The 18976-nt window shown below is 37.9% G+C and overlaps 2 protein-coding genes across 3 annotated transcripts in view; one reads left to right on the top strand and one right to left on the bottom strand.

Moving 5' to 3' along the window:
- LOC138013439 (MICAL-like protein 2) overlaps window positions 1–12618 on the top strand; it is a 20922-nt gene extending 8304 nt beyond the window's left edge. The window contains exons 5-10 of one of the 2 annotated variants that reach the window (XM_068860523.1): window positions 747–3558; window positions 5283–5388; window positions 7187–7260; window positions 8747–8856; window positions 10552–10595; window positions 11045–12618. In XM_068860523.1, coding sequence (XP_068716624.1) covers window positions 747–3558; window positions 5283–5388; window positions 7187–7260; window positions 8747–8856; window positions 10552–10569 — 3120 coding nt within the window. In that variant the 3' untranslated portion in view covers window positions 10570–10595; window positions 11045–12618. Of the gene's footprint in view, window positions 1–746; window positions 3559–5282; window positions 5389–7186; window positions 7261–8746; window positions 8862–10551; window positions 10596–11044 lie in introns of both variants that reach the window. The other variant, XM_068860522.1, reaches the window with a different exon arrangement.
- Window positions 12531–18965, bottom strand: LOC138013440 (UPF0193 protein EVG1 homolog). The gene is made up of 6 exons (XM_068860524.1): window positions 18844–18965; window positions 18696–18758; window positions 17393–17587; window positions 15711–15857; window positions 14046–14146; window positions 12531–13816 (listed from the first exon to the last, which is right to left on the bottom strand). Exons 1-6 carry the CDS (start codon window positions 18932–18934, stop codon window positions 13745–13747), a joined length of 669 nt encoding a protein of 222 aa, XP_068716625.1. The 5' UTR covers window positions 18935–18965; the 3' UTR covers window positions 12531–13744.
- Window positions 18966–18976: the final 11 nt, after the last annotated feature.

The raw sequence follows: 18976 nt of genomic DNA, 5'->3' as shown, positions 1-18976 counted from the left end.
TTACACATACGTGTAAATTTCTGGTACAAATTATACTGTCATTCCCATTTGGCTCATAATTGTTGACATTTGGTAAGGCTAGAACATGCCCAATACACTGTACATGTACCATGATACTCTCCCTTTAAAGTAACAACTTTGGGATTTGAAAAGAAGCCTTACAAGATGCAGGCTTGAACCATACTCAAACTCATAACTGAGTACTACGCACTCTTCGACAACTGGGTTATCAAGGCATCGTGGGTGCTGGTCAGTTGTAAGTTCATTTTGTGATAACGTTTTCTTGTGCAAGCATACAGTTAGCTGTAGCAAACAGTTTTTAATAATTATTATCATTATTTATATATGGGGGTAGCTCTTAACTACCAAACCATTGCTATGGACCCCTTCAAATAGTCATTTCTGGACTCCCTTTATACAGTTATCCCTTTTTGCCAAGTGTGCTTTACATGTATTCGAGTCACAATTACATTAAAATTTTGTTAAATCACATGACCAAAACAGCAAATGACTAAAAACTCAGTGAGTTAACTAAGTTTGTCACTCCAACAGTATGAGATAGCCATTGAAAAAGTTACTTCAAAGAACAATTCATGCAACGTTTTTGTAGGGCTCTTGACTTCCTTAGCAATCATTGTTTTTCTGTAGTTAAGAGCCACCCCCTTAATTACATGTAGTTTTACTCTTACTCTGATAACAGCATAATTATACAGTCATGTAGTTACGATTTTGTTTTCTTTCGTTAGGTAAGGAGTTCAACAGAAACATCACCAAATGTAACAAGAAAGTCACCATTCTTGGCAAATGATTGTTGTATTTGTCACAAGAGAGTCTACATCGTGGAAAGGTTGATTGCTGAAAGAAAGCTGTTCCACCGTGCATGTTTTAGATGCAGTAAATGTAATGCTTGCCTTCGACCTGGAACGTATCATTACTTTCATGAAACAGACAAGTTTAGCTGTTTGTTTGATTGTGGTGGGGGTCAAAAAGGTAGAAAAGAAGCGCCCATGAAGATAAAGTTGGAACCAATCACAAGCTGCACTCAGGAATCCAAATCTCAAGACATCACATTCTCCAAAAGTCCAAGTGTTGATGATCCACATTCAAGAGATTTAACTCAGCAAACCAAGGGTTCTTTTCAAAGACAATTTTCCATAGTAAAGAAAAACACAATTCAGTTAAATGCCCTACCAAAGCCTGTATCAAAAACTGCAAGAAGTTTTAAGCATACCAGGTCATCTAAAACTCAGACAAAGGTTCGGCAGAAGGGTGAGGGAGAAAAAAAGAGGAGATTTTCGGGAAATGGATTGGCCAAGAACAAACAAGAGGGCAGAGGTTTAAGAATGGGAGAGCAGTCTGATCAAACAGTTGCTTCTTGGTCCCCTGTCCATAAACGGCGTGCTCCTGAGAAGATACTGAATGAGGAGACAGGTAACACCGCTGTTAACAAGAAAAATGTGAATGAACCAAGCAACGTCTTAAAACCTATGCTGACAGTGCTGAAAAGTGATTTGGTATCAAATATGGACCAAAACAAAGGTTTAAAGTCAGAAGAGGAAAGGGAAAAGAGAATGTCAAGGGAGGAAAGTGTATATGGTTTGTCCAGTGAAAACCTCTTCTCTACATTTAAAGAAGAACTTCTTAAGAGAGCAACTGAAACTGAAGGAAGGGACACTTGCGAAGTGGAACAAGGGACAAAGGAAAATAAAGTATTGGATAGCAGTCATGCCAGTGATTTTGCACAAGAAACAGGGGGACCTGATGAATGTCAAAAGGAAGTTGTCTCTTTAGGAGACAATATTGGTGTTGAGAGCAGCAACTTGGTTAAAGACAGGAAGGAAGAGGATTCCATTGAGGAGAGAAGACAGTCAGAGGATGGGATTGTGAGGAGTGACTTGACAAGGAGATCTCGTAAAAGTTCTCGTGATGCAGAAGCACCAGCTCTGGTAGCTTCAAAAAGTGTCCAAAAACTAAGAGAAAAATTTCTAAATATTGATAATTTGATTGAAGAAAAGAGTAAGACTAATAAAGCAAAGAAAGGTCAGGAAATGCAGAGGGAATTGAGGTGTATTTCTGAGTGGAAAAAGTGCTCCGATTCTCATGGGGAAGCAGCAAGAAAGCTTTCCATGGGTAAAATGGTTGGAAAATCAGCTGATCCATCAAAGCCACGTTTGAGAACTAGTCGAAGGAGTGTGAAAGAGCTGAGAAAAATGTACATGGGGAATGAAAGCAGTGACAATGTTTCAAAGGAGAAATTAAATTTAATACGGTCAAAATCAATGAAAGCAGCAATAACTATGGAGCAAAAATCCAGCACTTTGGGAAAAGAAGACATTAGTTCCCAAACGTTACATGGAGAACCAGAAGAAAAGACTGATTCAACTGTGTTGGAAAGTAAGGAAGATCATTTCACCCAATTAAGCAAAAATTGTGATTTGGCTGAAAAATATTCTGGGGAATCAGAGAAGTCTTTTACAGATACAACAAGTAATGGAAATGCCCTGGTTGATGGCAGTTTGGAAAATTTAGGGAACATAGTTTTTGGTTATGAGAAAGATGGTTCAAATTCTCAGTTACTGTGTCAGACTGTAAGTTTCCGTTCTGAGGAGAGAAGGACAAAGTCAAAGAATGCACAGAATGATGGCGGTTTGGAGAATTCAGGGAACGGAGTTTTTGGTTATGAGAAAGATGGTTCAACCCCTCAGTCACTAGATCAGACTGGAAATTTGCATTCTGAAGAGAAAAGGACAAAGTCAGAGGATGCACAGATTGAAGTTCCTTCTCTCCAAATTCAGCCAGCAAGTCCTAATCCTGGGAATGGACAACATCATTCTCCAGGGTTAAAGAGAATTGCAGCTGCATCTCATGACAGTGGAATTGATGAACCACCATTATGTGGGCAAATCAATTCACTTAACAATGTGATGGACAAGAAAATATCAGCTGAAAGTTTAAAAGTTGCAGCAGAATTTTCTTTTCCTGGAAGTGGGGGTACTGATTTATCACTAAACTTGCAACCTTTAAAAAGTGACCCTATTAGAAAACTGCCATCTCCAGACGTACCATTAACACCATCTCCAGGAAGTGATGTTTCTCCGGTTGAGGTTTTTTGGTCACTTCCATTGTCGGTTGGCAGAAGGACATCTCTTACTGATACCAGTTCATCATGTAGTTCACCAAGAATGTCCGTAATTATTGCACAAGAAGCATCTACAACCAAAATAAATAGTCGTTATTTTACTGTTGAAAGCATGGAGCCTTGGGATTTTGAGGATAATCTAATTACAAAGGAGAATCAGTGTGTCATGGAAGTGGAAGGTGAGTTTTCCTTTGGGAGAGAAAAGAGAAGAACAAGTAAGGCAGAAAGAGAGGCTATTTACTCCCTACATCGTGATGCAAAAAATCTCAGTTTAAATGAAACTGGTCTCATAAAACAAGATGAAATAACACTCTCTCCATTGGAAATTTATGCGGAACTACAAGATCTTGAAGTGAAGCATGGACTCTTGGAAAGAAAAGGCGTGGAAATTGAGCATCAACTGCGGGAAAGTATGGATTGTAAGTACCCTTAATGTTGAGTTTTTAACCTTTACTTTTATTCCATTCTCGTTGCCAGAGCCTCCATTACCCTTGTCCAGCTGATTTTAACAGGTATGGGAGGCTCTGGAATAAACCAAAACCAGAGAACCAGAGAACTCTGGTTCTGGTAGAATAACTTTATGTGTGTGAAGAGTCTTCCGAGCACTTCCACAATGCATTGGACTATGATCTCGAAAGGTTAGGGAAATCTGAACTCTCCCTAATGGAAGCTCATTATGAGAATATAGTTTACAATTTGAAGGATAAAATCTGTATCCTTCTGACTGGTTTGGGAAGTCGTTAATTTACTTAATGTTGCCGTACATATTATTTGACTACAGTACTTTCATACCAAATGAAATGAAACCATGTTTCAATAGCCAATCAAATATGGCCTTTTTTGGATTTGACCAGAGTTTCATTCCCGACCGCTGGTCAAGGGATGACTTTAAGAACGAGATTGCTTTCATTGTACAACTTCATACAAACTTGCAGAAATATGTTTGTAGATGGGTTTGAAGAATGCATGTGCTACAACAGTCTCCCCTCTGGACAGTGCTCCCCTGGGAACAGTCTCAACCGGTCATCACCGGACTCTACTTGTCAAATCCTCTCCTAGTCCCATCCCATACTCTTTACACATTAGTGGCTGTTTACATGTAGGTTGCTACAGATAGCTACACATGAGTTCAACATTAAATGAGGATTGTGGGGATAGATCATTGACATTATGCTACCTTTAAATTGTTTTATTTTAGCAAGGTTTCTCAAGGATTTTTTTGGAGTACAGTGTATATTTAGGTTGATTTGCCAACCAAAGGTTCTAACCACATTTATAGGAATATTGATGAAATTACTCATTACAAGTTGCTAGCCATGTCATTAACTGATAGATAATATTAGATTTTATCCACCCTTTCATCCATGATTTCCAGGTAACTTAAAAACTTGCTATCTTATCTACTATGCAGGTGTAAAGTGCAGGTTGCAGGTTAAGGATGCAGGTTATTGTTGTACAATAACTGAAAAGTGCTAACCTAAAAAATGTTAGCATTAGTAAAAGTTTAATTTGTTTCTGCTATGGTGAAACAATGACCTGCAACCCTACCCTGCAACTTGCAACCTGTAGTTTACACCCTCCAGTCTACTATGATAGCTGTTATTCCACCATTTGACTTTAAATCTTCTGCGCAGGACAAAGACCACCTGAACCCTGTTCTTACAAGTCTCCTTTAGCTTAGCCCATGAGAGAAATTAATAAGTCTAATAAGTCTCGCTTGTCGTCATCACAAAGTACAGCAACGATGCAGCTCAACAAGGTCAAACTGAAAGTGTACCATGGCGCCTCTGGCTGCCACTATATGGTTCACGTACCAGTATGACCTTGGAGCACAGCTTACAGCCAGCTGGAATCAGCTGAGGGAGGAAAACTAGAGAACCCGCAGAAAAACCCTTGGAGAAGAGCAGAGAACCAACACAAACTCAGCCCACTTATGGCATCAGGTCCAGGAATCAAAACTAAGCCACATTGGTGGGAGGCAAGTGCTCTCACCACTGCGCCAACCCTGCTTCACCCTCTTTTTTTACTTTTCTTGACCCTCCTTCTTGACTTTTTCAGAAGGATGTGTTGTTGTTCACAAGTAAAATAATGTATACCTAGTTCACCCAAATGTTGTAATTTAAATCCTTCTTTCTTTTCACAGCTGAAAACCTGTACAGTTGTAATGAAGATGAACTTTTGCATGAATGGCTTTATGTTGTACATGAGAGGAACAAGATTTTAAGAAGAGACTCTGAATTGATCTATTTGTAAGTACTATTGTACAGGTATATGTAAGACACACTCATGATGTCACACGTAAATATATAGATTTAGCCAAGCCTAAAAGCAGGGCTCCTAGGTTATTTATTCTTACAATAAGTCAACCTGGCTTGAGCCTGCAATCCAATCGAAACCCATTACCTGGTCAGCGGTCAACTAAATAAAAAATAACAAAAACAAAACAACTGATCTTGATGAGCTCTAAACTTGAGCTGCGATATGGTCGCGTGATACTGGTCAGCGGATACCTTGTTTTGACAGGTGCCAATTGACCACAATATCAAAGATGTACACTGTAAACTAGCTGGAGTATGACTGCCATGTTTGGCGCAAGTATACAAGTATTGATACTTGATCCAGCGATTTGATCATAGTGGCATACATGGAGGGGTGGGCGTATGGTTGTGCGGTGATCAAAACCAAATTTTCTCGCACAGATGGGTTACCATGTTTTCTTACCAATGGTGCATGGAGCTCCTCTGTAAGCACATGTTGAATCTGCCAATTTAACAAAATAAATTAATGTTAGGTCAGAGACATCCTAGTCTATGAGACTGACATTGGTCATTCACTAATGACAGTGATGAGGGGAGATTTTAATGAGGGAGGAAACCCAGTGTTTCCAAAGAAAAAAGTCTTGGGGTCAAATTGAGATTTACTGAAACTCAACAATAATATTATGTCTAAGGCTAGGATATTGAACCTGGGTTGCAGAGGAGGGGCGCACAGTTGATAACCACTAAGCCACCCTGACTCTCTGATGATGGTGATGAGGATGATGAGATGGATGGTAATATTTTACAGCCAACCACCCTTCCCCTCCCCGCTCCTAAAAAATCATTCTATTTGCATAGCTTTTGGCAGAAGTGTGGTACTTATACAGTAAAGGTGACATGGCAACTGTTTAACCAGTCTAAGAGGGATGGGACAGAGTTGTTGACCTTCCATCCTGGTCTTCTTTTAAGGTGGCTCAAACTAGTTTCAACTCTTCCAAGTAGTCTTATTAGAAGGATTGGCACCACAACATTGTATCATGTATTAGCAATATTGTGGTTCCAAATGAAACACGAATTATTACTAAACAAGATTCAGTCGTCATTATTGTGATGTAATTTGTCACCGTGGCAATAAACACCCTTTATTTTGTCTTTAGTTGCTTATATCTCAAAAATGAACTCGGTGACCCCCATTTTTATTTCTGAAAAGTAATCAAAAGGGCAAGATGAAACTTTCTTCAAAGTTTTAAAAAATTCTGTCCAGCGGATTCAGAGCCACCTTAATTTTGTGATTTTATTAAGCCATTGACTCCCAGGGGTTCCCCATTGACAAGTAAAATTGTCTGGCGTTAGACAGAGTAAAGACAGAGTGAGACAGAGTTAGACTGGTTTGGATGTCAATGGGTTAACAGTGGTTATTAACCCATTGACTCCCAGGGGTTCTGAAAGTTTCATCGTGACCTTCTAACCACCTTTCAGCAATAAAAAAAGGGGGGTCACTGAGTTGGTTTTTTAGGTATGGACAACTAAATCCAAAATATAGGGTGCTTTTGCTGGGCTTTCCCATTGCCAAGGTAACTTTTTTATATCAAAATAATGATCACATCTTGTTTGAAAATAATCGGTATTTCATATGGTACCATAACATTGCTGTTACATGATACAGTGTTGTAGCGTCATTTGATCTACAGCGAGTGTCTTCTAAGTGTTGAAACCCTTTCGAGCCTCCTTAAGAAAAGGTTGTTTAGGAAGGACATGCAATGAAATATTGGTAACCTTTTCTTGATAGATTGCAGTCTCACCATTATGAGAAGAGATATCAAGCAGTGGAAGGAGAACTAAGAAAACTGATTGCAATGAGAGGTGAGGCAATATGATGCAGACACTGGGGTTACTGCATCTTTAACTTGGGTGTTCAGATGTTCAAAATTTCTAATCAACATGTTGGTCTGTCATTGCTTTCAATCATTGTTTCTGTGTGGTTCCTTAGTCTCCCAACTGCACTTAACCCATTGACTCCCAGGGGTTCCCCATTGACGTGTAAAATCGTCTGGCGTTAGACAGAGTAAAATACTAAGTCTGGCCGGTTTCGGCCGGTTTGGATGTCAATGGGTTAATTAACGGGGACATAGTTTTTCAGTGAATTGTTAATATGTCCAGAAATACAGTTAATCGATAGATGCATGTCAATGTCAAACACAAAGTCTCCCCATAAATGTATTAAATGTATGCTTTTGTGCAGGGTATAGACGCAAGGGAGAGGTGACCTCCGCACTTACTGTAACTGGTCAATTTAAGCAATTTAGAGTCAGTTAATCTTGGCTTTTACTCATGTGATCAACAACGTTTTTCAAGGAAAACAAAAGAAAACGTTTGCATAACAATAGAGTTCAATTCGCGGAGGATTGGATCGGGACTCCAACATGGCCGCTGTTTCATTGCTTGGTTACGCCATCATGGCGGCCATGACATCATGTGAAAACCAAAAATTTTTTAAATTGTCTAGGTAAGAGCGAAGGTCACTTCTCCCTTACGGCAAAGTCTTCTGTTTACCCCGGGGGGTGGGGGTGGGGTTGGGGGACTCCCATATAAAAACGATGAGGATGCTTGTCAGAAAATTTTGAAAAGAACCCCTGAGAGGTACCAAGATCCTGTCTTGTGGGCATGGCATGAAATATTTTTCACCCCTAAGAGGTACCAAATTATAGGTTATAATTAGACAAAATTAAAAATTAGTTAATATTGTCAAATGTTCAATACCCTAAAAGGTACTGCTAAAGCTTCTGCTGTGGACCTTTTGAGGCCGAACACCCTAAGAGGTATCAAAACCGCTTTTTTAACCCCGAAGAGGTACGACAAGCACCCCCATCCTTTTTATAATTATGGGTCGGAGTCCCCTCCTCGCGCTGTTCACTTTAAGCATTTACTACTCCATGTCTATTAATAAGGTAAGTGTGAGGCTTAAGAGTTATTTTTAGATTGTGGTAAATGCAGCCGTTTATCATTACTTCAGTCCTGGGCAGAGTTCAGGGGACAATGTGATGCTGTAGACATGATTGATGTTGAAGTACACTTTGGGATGTTTACAGTACTGTCTGTTTTTGTTTGACTCGAGATGTTGATGTTGGGAAGGAGACCAACAACAACACTTTGTCATGCATGTTAAAATCTGGATTTAACCCCTGGCATGTCTGGACACATCTGCCTTACTGATGCTTTTGAAGAGTGGTACTTATTAGTCGTCGCTCAATAATCAGTGGCCTATGAATTCATAGAAGTGCTAAAACCTCCTGAATCCTTCCTGGACTCAAGGGTCAATAACTTTCATTATAATTATTTTTTTCAATAGATGAAGTGAAGTCCTCTGATGATTTAAAGAGAGAGAGGGAGTTATTGTCAGAGTTGCTTGAGCTGGTTCAAAGAAGAAGCTTCATTGTGGATAGTCTGGAGGAGGAAAGAGTAAGGTATTTATGTTTACTGTCCTTGCTTCATGAATTGTAGAAATGTAGAAGACAAACCAGCAACTGTGTCATTACAGTCAAATAGTTTAAGTCTAAGTTAGCCGTGGTCTTTCAAAAGACAGTATATAATGTGAGCTTTAAGGGGAGGCTCGAAATAGTTTCTGCTTTCTTCACACAAATACATTCTGTTCAGGGAAATAGCCTAAGGGTAATCATATCAAGACGAAATTTGGCCCATCATAGATTTTTCACATCACATTTTCTTCCACAATACCATTACTATGGCAATGATATAAGACATTTCTTTGAGCCTCCAAATCAGCATAAATTTTCTTTTTTGAAAAAGTGGAATGGTGAAATCTTCCCACAAAGACACATGTACCTGATAATGTTAGGAAATCAATAATCTCTGAAGCATTTAAAATTAATAAAAAGTCGTAGGCCAGTTTTAAGAAAAATCAGTTTTTTTTCAAATTAATTTAACATGTAAAAAAATGAAAACATTATTAAGTTACCATCCGGAAGCAGAGATATAAATGAGTGAAGTTGCAAAATCAGGAAAAATGAGGGAGTTACAAAATCAGCATTTACATATGTGTCACCTGCTCATTCAAGTCCATGTGTGCATGGAACTACAAGCCAACACAAACAGGTTTAAGTGACCATTAAACTGTTTGTGCAAAATTTGCGTAGTTTTCGTGAATAGGTGATTTATGTTTATATTAAGAATTAGAAGAAAAGTGTGCGGAATCAGTGGTAAAGTTATTATCTCTGGTCACCCATTTTGATTCATGAATGCATGCACTCAGCTGAAAACCCTTTCAAGCATTGCCTCATTTTGGTAAGTCTGAGAGGGAATTGGTGGGTCTGTACATCTGCTTTCAAGTTAGTTGGTTATTCAGATTGCACTGGTTGATGAGGCACCATCTGTTCACTGTTTTACTTTCAGTTTTTCAGTCTTAGTCAGCCAGTCAGTTTGCTGCACCTTTGCAGTTCTTAAAATTAATTTATTTTGCTTGGCCCAAGTTATTTAAATCAAGCCTGCTCTTTTTTGGATAACCATAGATAGTAGACCTTTATAGTGATACTATAATTTAACTTGACTATCTAATGCCAGATGATTTAACCCATCATTGGGGAAGCTATTGTAAAACTATTGTATTATTTTCAAACTACATCGGGAAACATGGCAAATCATTACAGAAAAAAACACACACAAAAAAGAAATGCAATGGGACATGAGTCCCATGCAGGGTACTTCACGGTACAAGTATGACTACTATAAAAACACAGGAAAAAAACTCAACCATTCAATAAAATATCAGGTTTATGCCCAGTGCATGGAAAGGATGCATGAGTAGGAAGTGGGAGGGAGAGAGGTAAAGCAAGCAAGCGATTAGTAAGCAAATCAAGCCAAACTGTATCACAGTCCAGCATTGGTAAAGTTTTCGCTGATTTGATGAGCTGACATGGTTGTAAATTTGACCAAATAACATGTTTCTCTTAAAGAGATTAAACTGGGCAGGCACACAAGATGGGTTAGGATTAATTTGCCTTTTTACACTAGACATACTGAGGTCCAAATCAGTATTTACATATATGCATTGCAATATTATTACTTGTGATTTTAATAATATAGGCATACTTGCATAACACTTGCATCTTGAAAATAATCTTTTTTGTTGTTGTTTAGAGAAATTCAGGAGGATGACAAGGTTGAGCATGCTCTGCAAGATGGTAAGTAAATAATTATTGTTCCCAAACATAAAGTCTATGAATGCATATGATTGCATGCAGCCATTAAATCAATGATAATGCCACATCACAGTTGTTTTGAAAGAACACAAATTGTACTGTCTTGTAACACATGCTAGATCAGAGATGTATAAATTATGGTCTGCCTTAAGCCATTTTGTTTCTTCTTTGGGTATTTCTTCTGGAGGAAATATTTGGAGTATAACCTCATCCAGTGCCTAACAGTCCAGAAATTCTTGTTAATTACTTGTTAAAGGTGCAGTAGTGTAATACCTGTAATTATAATTTTACTTATTATAATTCCAACACAACTTGAACAAAATACATGGTAACAATTGCTGCACTTAGACTATCACAGGACATTCAAGAAAAAACTTAAATAAGGAACCAGTGACTAAAAGACACTTAAAGCTTTTGTATTCTATTTTCAGGAGCTGCATCACCAGACAATTGTTGGGATCAGAGACCCGATTTCACCAAAGTTGCATTTTCAAGATTTTACTGCTAAGGATAGTCTTTTTAAAAGAAATATTAGATATTAGTCTTTGGAAAATGAAAATTCTGATGGAGTTCTTTTAAGATTGTCAAATTTAATATTGTTGCAATTTAATGGCTGTCATTTGGCACTGACCAGTTTCCAAAAGTTCGATTGTTTTGCAGAGACCAAAATCACCACAAGATAATGCAAATACAGTCGAAGTACACGTAGCGTCAATGATCAGTGCATTTAACATTACCTCCCATAATTGGCTAAGACCTCCACCTTGAGTCCCATGACCTCAGTTCAGTGCTCAAGGGGACAGAGTTCAGATTTAATTATTCAGATTTAATTACTGTACTGGTAACATTGTTGTTTTTTGTTTCTCACTTTGTTGCCATTAAAGGCTGGATAAAATTCAGCTGGTCTGAATTTGTGCATCATAAAAGCTGGGACTTGAACATTTTCCCTGGTACAATGCCCCTACAAAAAAGGCATACCGGTATTCATTGGCCGGTATCGCCAGGTTAAATTTAAATCAGGGGCACCCAACGTCAATTTTCGGAAAATATCTGTTTGGAAGACGATTTGACATCTAGAATTTTCAGAACATTTGTTGTAAAATTCCTTGCTTGCCTGCCTATCTTAGGATTTTCGAACATCTAAAACATGGTATAATTGCCAATTTGTAACGAATTTTTACCCTAAAAAGGTCACCTAGAATTTTCGGGAACCTTTTTTCTGGCTGAAATTTTCGAAAAGGTAAGTTTTGATCCCTATAATTTTTGGCTCACTAGGCTTTCAGCTAGGGAATCCGAAGAGATGAAAAATTTTTAGGGGATAAAAGTATGCCTCTATCTCCCATTTAAATAATAAAATACGTTTAAAAATGCTATGTTTAAGTGGTTTTGAACTCTATTCTCATTGGGTGTCCCTGTTAAATAAATCCCAAACTAAAGAATCTACTGTCAGAGCAGAATGCTATAAATTTGAATCCATGGATATTTTTGAGCTCCATGATCCCGAGAATTATTCATAATTATGGTAGTTGTATTTAAAGCCTTTAGTAGGTGGCAAAATCCCATAGAAGTAGAACTTGATCTCACTTTATTGCTAGTTGTGTGCGGAGGTTGTTGATGTGACGGAAATTCTTTTCTGGATTTACCAGTTCTTTGGTCAGAAAAGCTAGACCTTTTTGGTACAATTTTTTTTTAAAATTTTGATACCTTTGCCAAAATTCATATTCAAGTTACAAAGTGACATGCATGTACACACAACATAGTGAGATATGACTGACAAAGGGAGGGGTGAATTATTGTGAATACCAAGGAGCTGGTTTTCCTTGCTGGGCATGACATGTGGTGATCTTAGGGACTGAAAGGGAATGAAATTTTGAAAAATATGTATTATTTTTACAATATATACTCAAGGTAATACTGTTTTAAAGAACTGGTATAATTAATTTTATTAATATTATGATGGGGCAAAGATGTGTACAAATAAACAACTATGATACACTGGAGTTTTAACTCTAAGAAATGTATTTTGCTTAAAATAACTTCTTTTCAAGCATCGATAGCATGCTGTAATTGAATTGGTATTTTCCCATAATTGAGTAAAACTGTTTATAGATATTAAGTACTGCTACTTTCACTGGCAAAGACTTTAACATTGAAGAAATTCTAAAAGTCAGAGCAAATAACTGACAGTTGAATAGTTGCATGTATTTGGTTACTAATCATTCTTGCAATGCTGATGACATTTATTTGAAAGTTGAGTTATTTGCTCAGATTTTTGGGATTTCTCCAATGTCAAGGCTGTTTAAATACTCTTGAGTGGTACTGTACGACTGTCGTTAATTATTACATGTACAATGTATATTGAGACCCTGGGAAAATAGTTCAGGTCTTTTTAATGGGAACCAAACCTAATGTACATGTACGAGTTTCTGATTACTAGTTTGAATGCCCTTGACCACTGAAAAATGCCCCTGCAGCCTCCACCCCCCTGAATGGACATGAATTTCCCTAAATTCATTGTCTAATGCCAGATGCTTTTACTCATCCATCTGAAACCCCTTGGGGGAAAAGCATGCAAGGACTTTGTGAAAATTAAACCAACATTTTGTCTTGTGAGAGCAATAGTCGTGGAACTAAATTCCAATTATTGATAATCCCTTGCTACAATGCCAGGACAGACAATGTTTAACGTTGGATTATTTTCATAATTACAGTTCGTGGAACAGAGAGCTTTTCACTGAATGAATGAATGAATTTGTGTGATGTAAAAGGCCAAAAATCATGCAGGATTAATTGGCCTTCGCTCATACCAGTAACTGCAATCAATCTACTGACAACTAGTTCTGTTGCTCTCTTACCCCTAAGAAACGGGACTCCAATGGAGCTACAGTGTACCATGAATTAAACTTTGTAGCTGCAGGTGACAAGTACATGTACTGTATGACTCCGTAATCAACTTTTCATTCATCTCTTGCAAATGCAACTACAGTATTTGCACCAACAACTTTTTTTATGTACTTGAATATTAAAACGTTGGTGAGGGATCTGTTTAATTTTTGAATTTGAAACTCTAGTTATCTTAAACTATAAAACAGGCTATGCACTGAGCTATTTTTGCCATCTCTTCACAACTGTCATTGATCTTGTTCAACCAGATTGAGTTCTTTACTTCTCTCTTTGTCAATCAATTCCAGTTCCCGTATTTTCTGTGGATGAAAAAGCATTGCCTCTGTAACAAATTGTAACAACACTTTGACTGTACCATTGGACTTGTATGTCTGGAAGAATTAAGGCTTTCAACTAATCACTACTTGGTCTAATTATTACCGGTATTACTGTTCAGTGACAAATTACTATTTTGATTCATCAATTATGTTAATGACCGAGTATAAAGTTGAGGTTTGCATCTCAAGTTTTGTTGTTGATCTGCCTTACCTGTGATATTTCTGTCATAATGATTGTTCTGTAGTTTTTGCCTTGTCCAAGTTTTTCCATTTCATCCAAAAATGCTCTCCTATCCTCTATTTCCTGAACGACTGTGTAGAAAAAGTCATAAAAAGTCCTTACTATACATATAGCTGCTAACACAAAAATCAGAAATTATTTGTAGTGACCACTTTACATCATGGCAGCCAAGTCAGAGAAGCAGAAAGAAGCCACCATGGCCAGTTAAATGCAGCGATGAGAGGCTCTCCTACCACCAGTTGGTATACAGTATCTGAGCTTTAATTCCAGGAATTGATGTCAAAGTCGAATTTGCCACTCCCCACTATGCTCGAAAAGGTTTTTGTTCCAGTCCTCAAAGACAACATATACATTTATATAATAATGATTATTATTAGAACTGTGACACTTTTACAATTTGTAAGTTGCCAGTTTTTATTGGGATATTAAAGCCTTTTTAAGTCCTTGTATTCTTAGGGACCATACGGGCATTACTAAACAGCCAAACAGTGAAAAAGCAAAACACTGAAACAGCAAAACGAAACATCAAAACACCATACTGTACATTGAATATTAACCGACAAACGTTGAATTTGAGATTAAATATTGTTTTAGGACTAATATTTTAAAAAATACAACCACACTTTTGAATTTACGGAACATGTTTCGATGTTTCAAACATCATCTTCAGCCATAGTGAGAGTAACATTAAAATTTTTACAAGATAATTCGTATATATATAACTATCAATACAATGATTCTTTGTAGATTAAATATTCCTTACAAGTAGGTAAAATTCAAACGAACCAACAATATTATAGAGAACACAACTGACATAATGGTAAAAGTTTAAAAGTGTAATGCTAAACTGAGTCGACATTGTTGAGTTCGGGTTTCAACCGCTCAATATGGAAGCTCTCCTTGATTTTGAGTTGATGGAAAGAAGTAGCATTATCAATAATTTTGAAGCAAGAAACATCACAATTATCGTGACAATTTTTAGAAAAACTAAGATGCTTGAAAATGTAAGAATTTTTATCCTGGAAAAGGTGCTCATTTACACATGTGTAGAAATGCCTGTTGGTTTCACCAACGTAGCGAGCACCACAGCCTGCACAAGTAAATTTGTATACAACAGGTGATTTGAGAGAATCCGGAATGAAATCCTTTGGACTAAAAATGTTGCACAGTTTGAATGGAGAGAAAATTACTTTAACATTTAAATCCTTGCAATACTTGTTGAAAATAATGAAATTTTCATCACGTTCCGTAAATTCAATAGTGTGGTTGTATTTTTTAAAATATTAGTAACACTTGTGCTATCCAGACCATTTGGAAATGTTTTAGGACTACAGTAACCTTAATCTCAATTGGGAGCAATAACGTTTTAGGCCTAAAACGATATTATTTTAATCTCAAAATCCAACCTTTGTGGGTTAGTATTCAATTTGGTCTTTTGCTGTTTCGTGGTTTAGTAGTTCATCTGGATCATAGAGGATTCCATAGGAGTCTTTTAACGAAATTGGACATTCCAGCCCGGAATTTGCTAAAAGGAAGAAGTCTCATAACTGCAAGACAAAAATACCTCAGTGGCAGACCCTTCTTGTTATTTAAACCATGACAGTCTGTGCAGGTACATGTATTTTAAAACTGTACCTTCATCAAAACGATCAATTTCTTTTTCTGAAACCTTTTCCTCAGGTAACAATCTTTTCTGTACGGGAGTGTCTTCAATTTCTTTACCATCCTCTCCGTAAGCCATGACATTTTGTAGTCTTCTTTTATCCTTCTCTGAGATCAATTCTACAGTGGTAATTAAAGATTAAGTCTATTTACATACCATACAGCTGTAGATCGCAAAAACCGTTTTATACAAGGAGGGATCACTTTTGAGATAACTTTCCATAATAATTATTATAATTATAATAATTGAAAACATCAAACAAGACTATACAGTCTCCTAAACCAACTGCATGCAGTCTTGACTTTTATGACAGTTTGTGCATTAATATAATTCATTAACCCTTCCTCCTTCTAAAATCATAGGCCCATTATGGATGTTACTCTACAGGTGTAATGGCAACAAATCCCAAGTACTTACAGTCAATCTCGCCCATCACCTGACCATCCAGCAACACAATTCCTTCACTGTGACAATAAACCTGCACCCCCCTTCTTCAACACTGACACAGCACACTTGTCCAGCCCAAACTCCATCCATACAGTACATGACTGTACCAAAAATTGGTACAACATAGATCAAGCTCCCCAGCTCCTCTTAAGACCTAACACACCTTCATGTTTGAACGACAAAATTGATGGTTGATCAACCTACGATCCTTCCTGAGGTTGTACCCAATGTTCTCCTGTTTCAACAACAATAGCTTGCATAGCAGGCGGTTTGGCGAATTTTACTTGCTTCTTTCCACCGGGGTTGACTTTTCAGTGAGACTCCTACTCTTTGGCCCCTCCCCCATTGCATTCTTATTTGATTTCAGTCCAGGTTTTTGGGCGGTCATATTATTCAAAAGTCAACCTCGGTGGAAAGAAGTGTCTAAAATTTGCCAAACCGCCTGCTACGTAGGTTACAACAACAACAACGAAAGTCATGTTGAGAGAGATCATTGCAAGAGAAACAACAGTGGAAACAAGGAGTCCCCCTGGAATATTTCCTGTTTAATCCCTACTTCACCCAACACTTTCCCATTAATTTTTTGACGTCAGTTTTCCAATCGCTCATACTGCCACACAACAAACCCTTCATATTGTCAGCCACCTTGATCTTTTCCAACATTTCAACATTCCAAGAATGTGGCACCATATCATCCACATGTACAGGCCTTCTGATAATCTATCGATCCACCCCATCACCAAAATTAATACCTTTCCTTTGCCTGAGCTTCCCTTAGCACTGCCTTGTTTATCAACAACTGATTCTTCGTACCCTGCAACCTCATCCTGCACCCATTCTGCTCATCAGGAAACAACCAAAATTCTGTTATGCAAATGTCCTTACAGCTTCTCTGCCTGTCAAGATCCCAGAGAGTAGCTGAGTCCACATCAACAGCAAAGATGCAAATGTGGTATGCAACATGTAGCCACTGTTCCCTTGGAATGATCCTTCTGTATCAACACCATCCTGCTCTGGACCATCCACTCCAGCAACTCCCTACTGTCCAAACAACCTTGCAAACTCTCCAAAATCAATTCATGTACATGTAAAAACGTACCGTATACCATCGGGATGACCACGAAACTCAAGCAAAATAATAATTGTTTTGACAACACCATTGCCTATGGCAATCCGACATAACTAAATCCAACCAACTTCAACTTACTGCCCACTGGAGGTTTGTAAATTTCTTGAGCCTCTGTCGTATTTTTCATGTCAATTGCATCTTTTGATCTCTTCCCACCCGACAGATGCTTTGCATTCATTACTTTCGGCAAAGGTTTCTGAGGTGAACGTTTGGGTTGGACCTTTGCACTTCTACTTGTTGTAGGATTACACGAGACTGGAAGAGATTCACCTCCTAAAAGAGAAGCCAGATAAATGTTAATTTTGTCTTTCATCGACATAGATTTCTGTCAATGAATGTTGTCATTTTCCCTGGATGTCAGAGGTTCTAGTCTTCACGCAGGCACTCTCCTCTTGATTTTTGTGACAAGCTAGTGTTGCAAAATGAAATACTGTTAACACCTGCAGACAAGCCGCACCCTGAATTTAGCAGCTCAAATTTTGGAAAAAATGCTTTTTGAAAGAAATCAAAAGAAATCCAAAGTCTTGTAAGCAATGCTTTGGCAGTCAGGGTGGTTTAGTGGTTATGAAACACCTCCCACCTCCGTGACCTGGGTATGTGGGCTGAGTTTCAGTCGATCTCAATCTGACTCTGAGGGAGGATACATAGTTTTTGAAATAGACTGCAAAACAGTAGTCTCTCCCCTGTCTCAATCTTCGTTTTCTCCCTTGCTCCAGACCTTTTGCTTGAAAAGGTGCATTCATCCAACGCAAAAATACGGCAGTTTTTCAGGCTATTTTTGAAAGCGGTGATGATAGTATTTTAAATAACATTGCACAATACCAACAAAAATAGTGCCATATGGCGTGTTCAGTTAATGCTGCGCAGTTTGAAATAAAGCAGCAGAAACTTGTATATAACTATAAATCTTGTTAAATCTAGACTGACTTCGAAGCAAAAATAGATCTCATATTTGCTGATTTTCTTTATGAGTGACAAAATTTAAGCTGTATTGCTATTTTCACAGGCAGTTTGTAGCTGATCAAAGTTCTTTATCCACAAAATTTATGTTAATAATAGGAATTAATTTCTTTATTATTGTTTTCTCCAAACATGGCCGGCTTGTGTATTGTTGCTTTAAATAATAAAACACTCAATGACGGTGGGGTAGTGCATAATATGAGTCGAAAACGTCCTCACTTTCAGCAACAACTCTCTGCAAGTCTTAAGATGCGGGAAATCCACTTCAAAGCATGCAAATTATACCCACATCCAGCCTCCGACTGGCTATTTTGAACTTCGTGTAAATTCTTGTGCCACAAACAACTTCTAAGATCTTTTGTAGAGGGATGGAATCCTTTCACTCAACAACATTTAACAATAAACGTTGATCAAACCTTACTTTTGATGTTTTCTTGTAGCTGTCTGCGCTGAAAATTAGTCAACTTCGATTCTTCCATCATAACTGTCAATGAAAAAAGACCGCGACAAACAAGGAATCAACAAACGGAAACTCTAAAACAGGAGTGCCCGATGAATTTCCCATTTACCTTTGAGTAGATTTTGTGTCTCCTTGCTTACAGGAGCGGTGTGTGTCGACCACAAACCTCCTTTAGCAACCGGCTGTCTGTTGGACGCCATCTTTGTTGTTCGTTTCTAACCGGGACTCCGGGATCTCCGGGA

Source organism: Montipora capricornis, chromosome 8 (assembly GCF_036669925.1).
Source record: "Montipora capricornis isolate CH-2021 chromosome 8, ASM3666992v2, whole genome shotgun sequence".
Lineage (NCBI taxonomy): Eukaryota > Metazoa > Cnidaria > Anthozoa > Scleractinia > Acroporidae > Montipora > Montipora capricornis.
This window is presented reverse-complemented; position numbering and strand designations above follow the sequence as displayed.

Excerpts from the sequence above, each read along its gene's own strand:
- LOC138013440 (XM_068860524.1), bottom strand. The coding sequence starts at position 18,934 with ATGGCGTCCAACAGACAGCCGGTTGCTAAAGGAGGTTTGTGGTCGACA. Across the intron at positions 18,759-18,843 it reads GACACAAAATCTACTCAAAG|TTATGATGGAAGAATCGAAG; the intron begins GTAAATGGGAAA and ends TTTCATTGACAG. Across the intron at positions 13,817-14,045 it reads TTATGACAGAAATATCACAG|AAAATACGGGAACTGGAATT; the intron begins GTAAGGCAGATC and ends TTTCATCCACAG.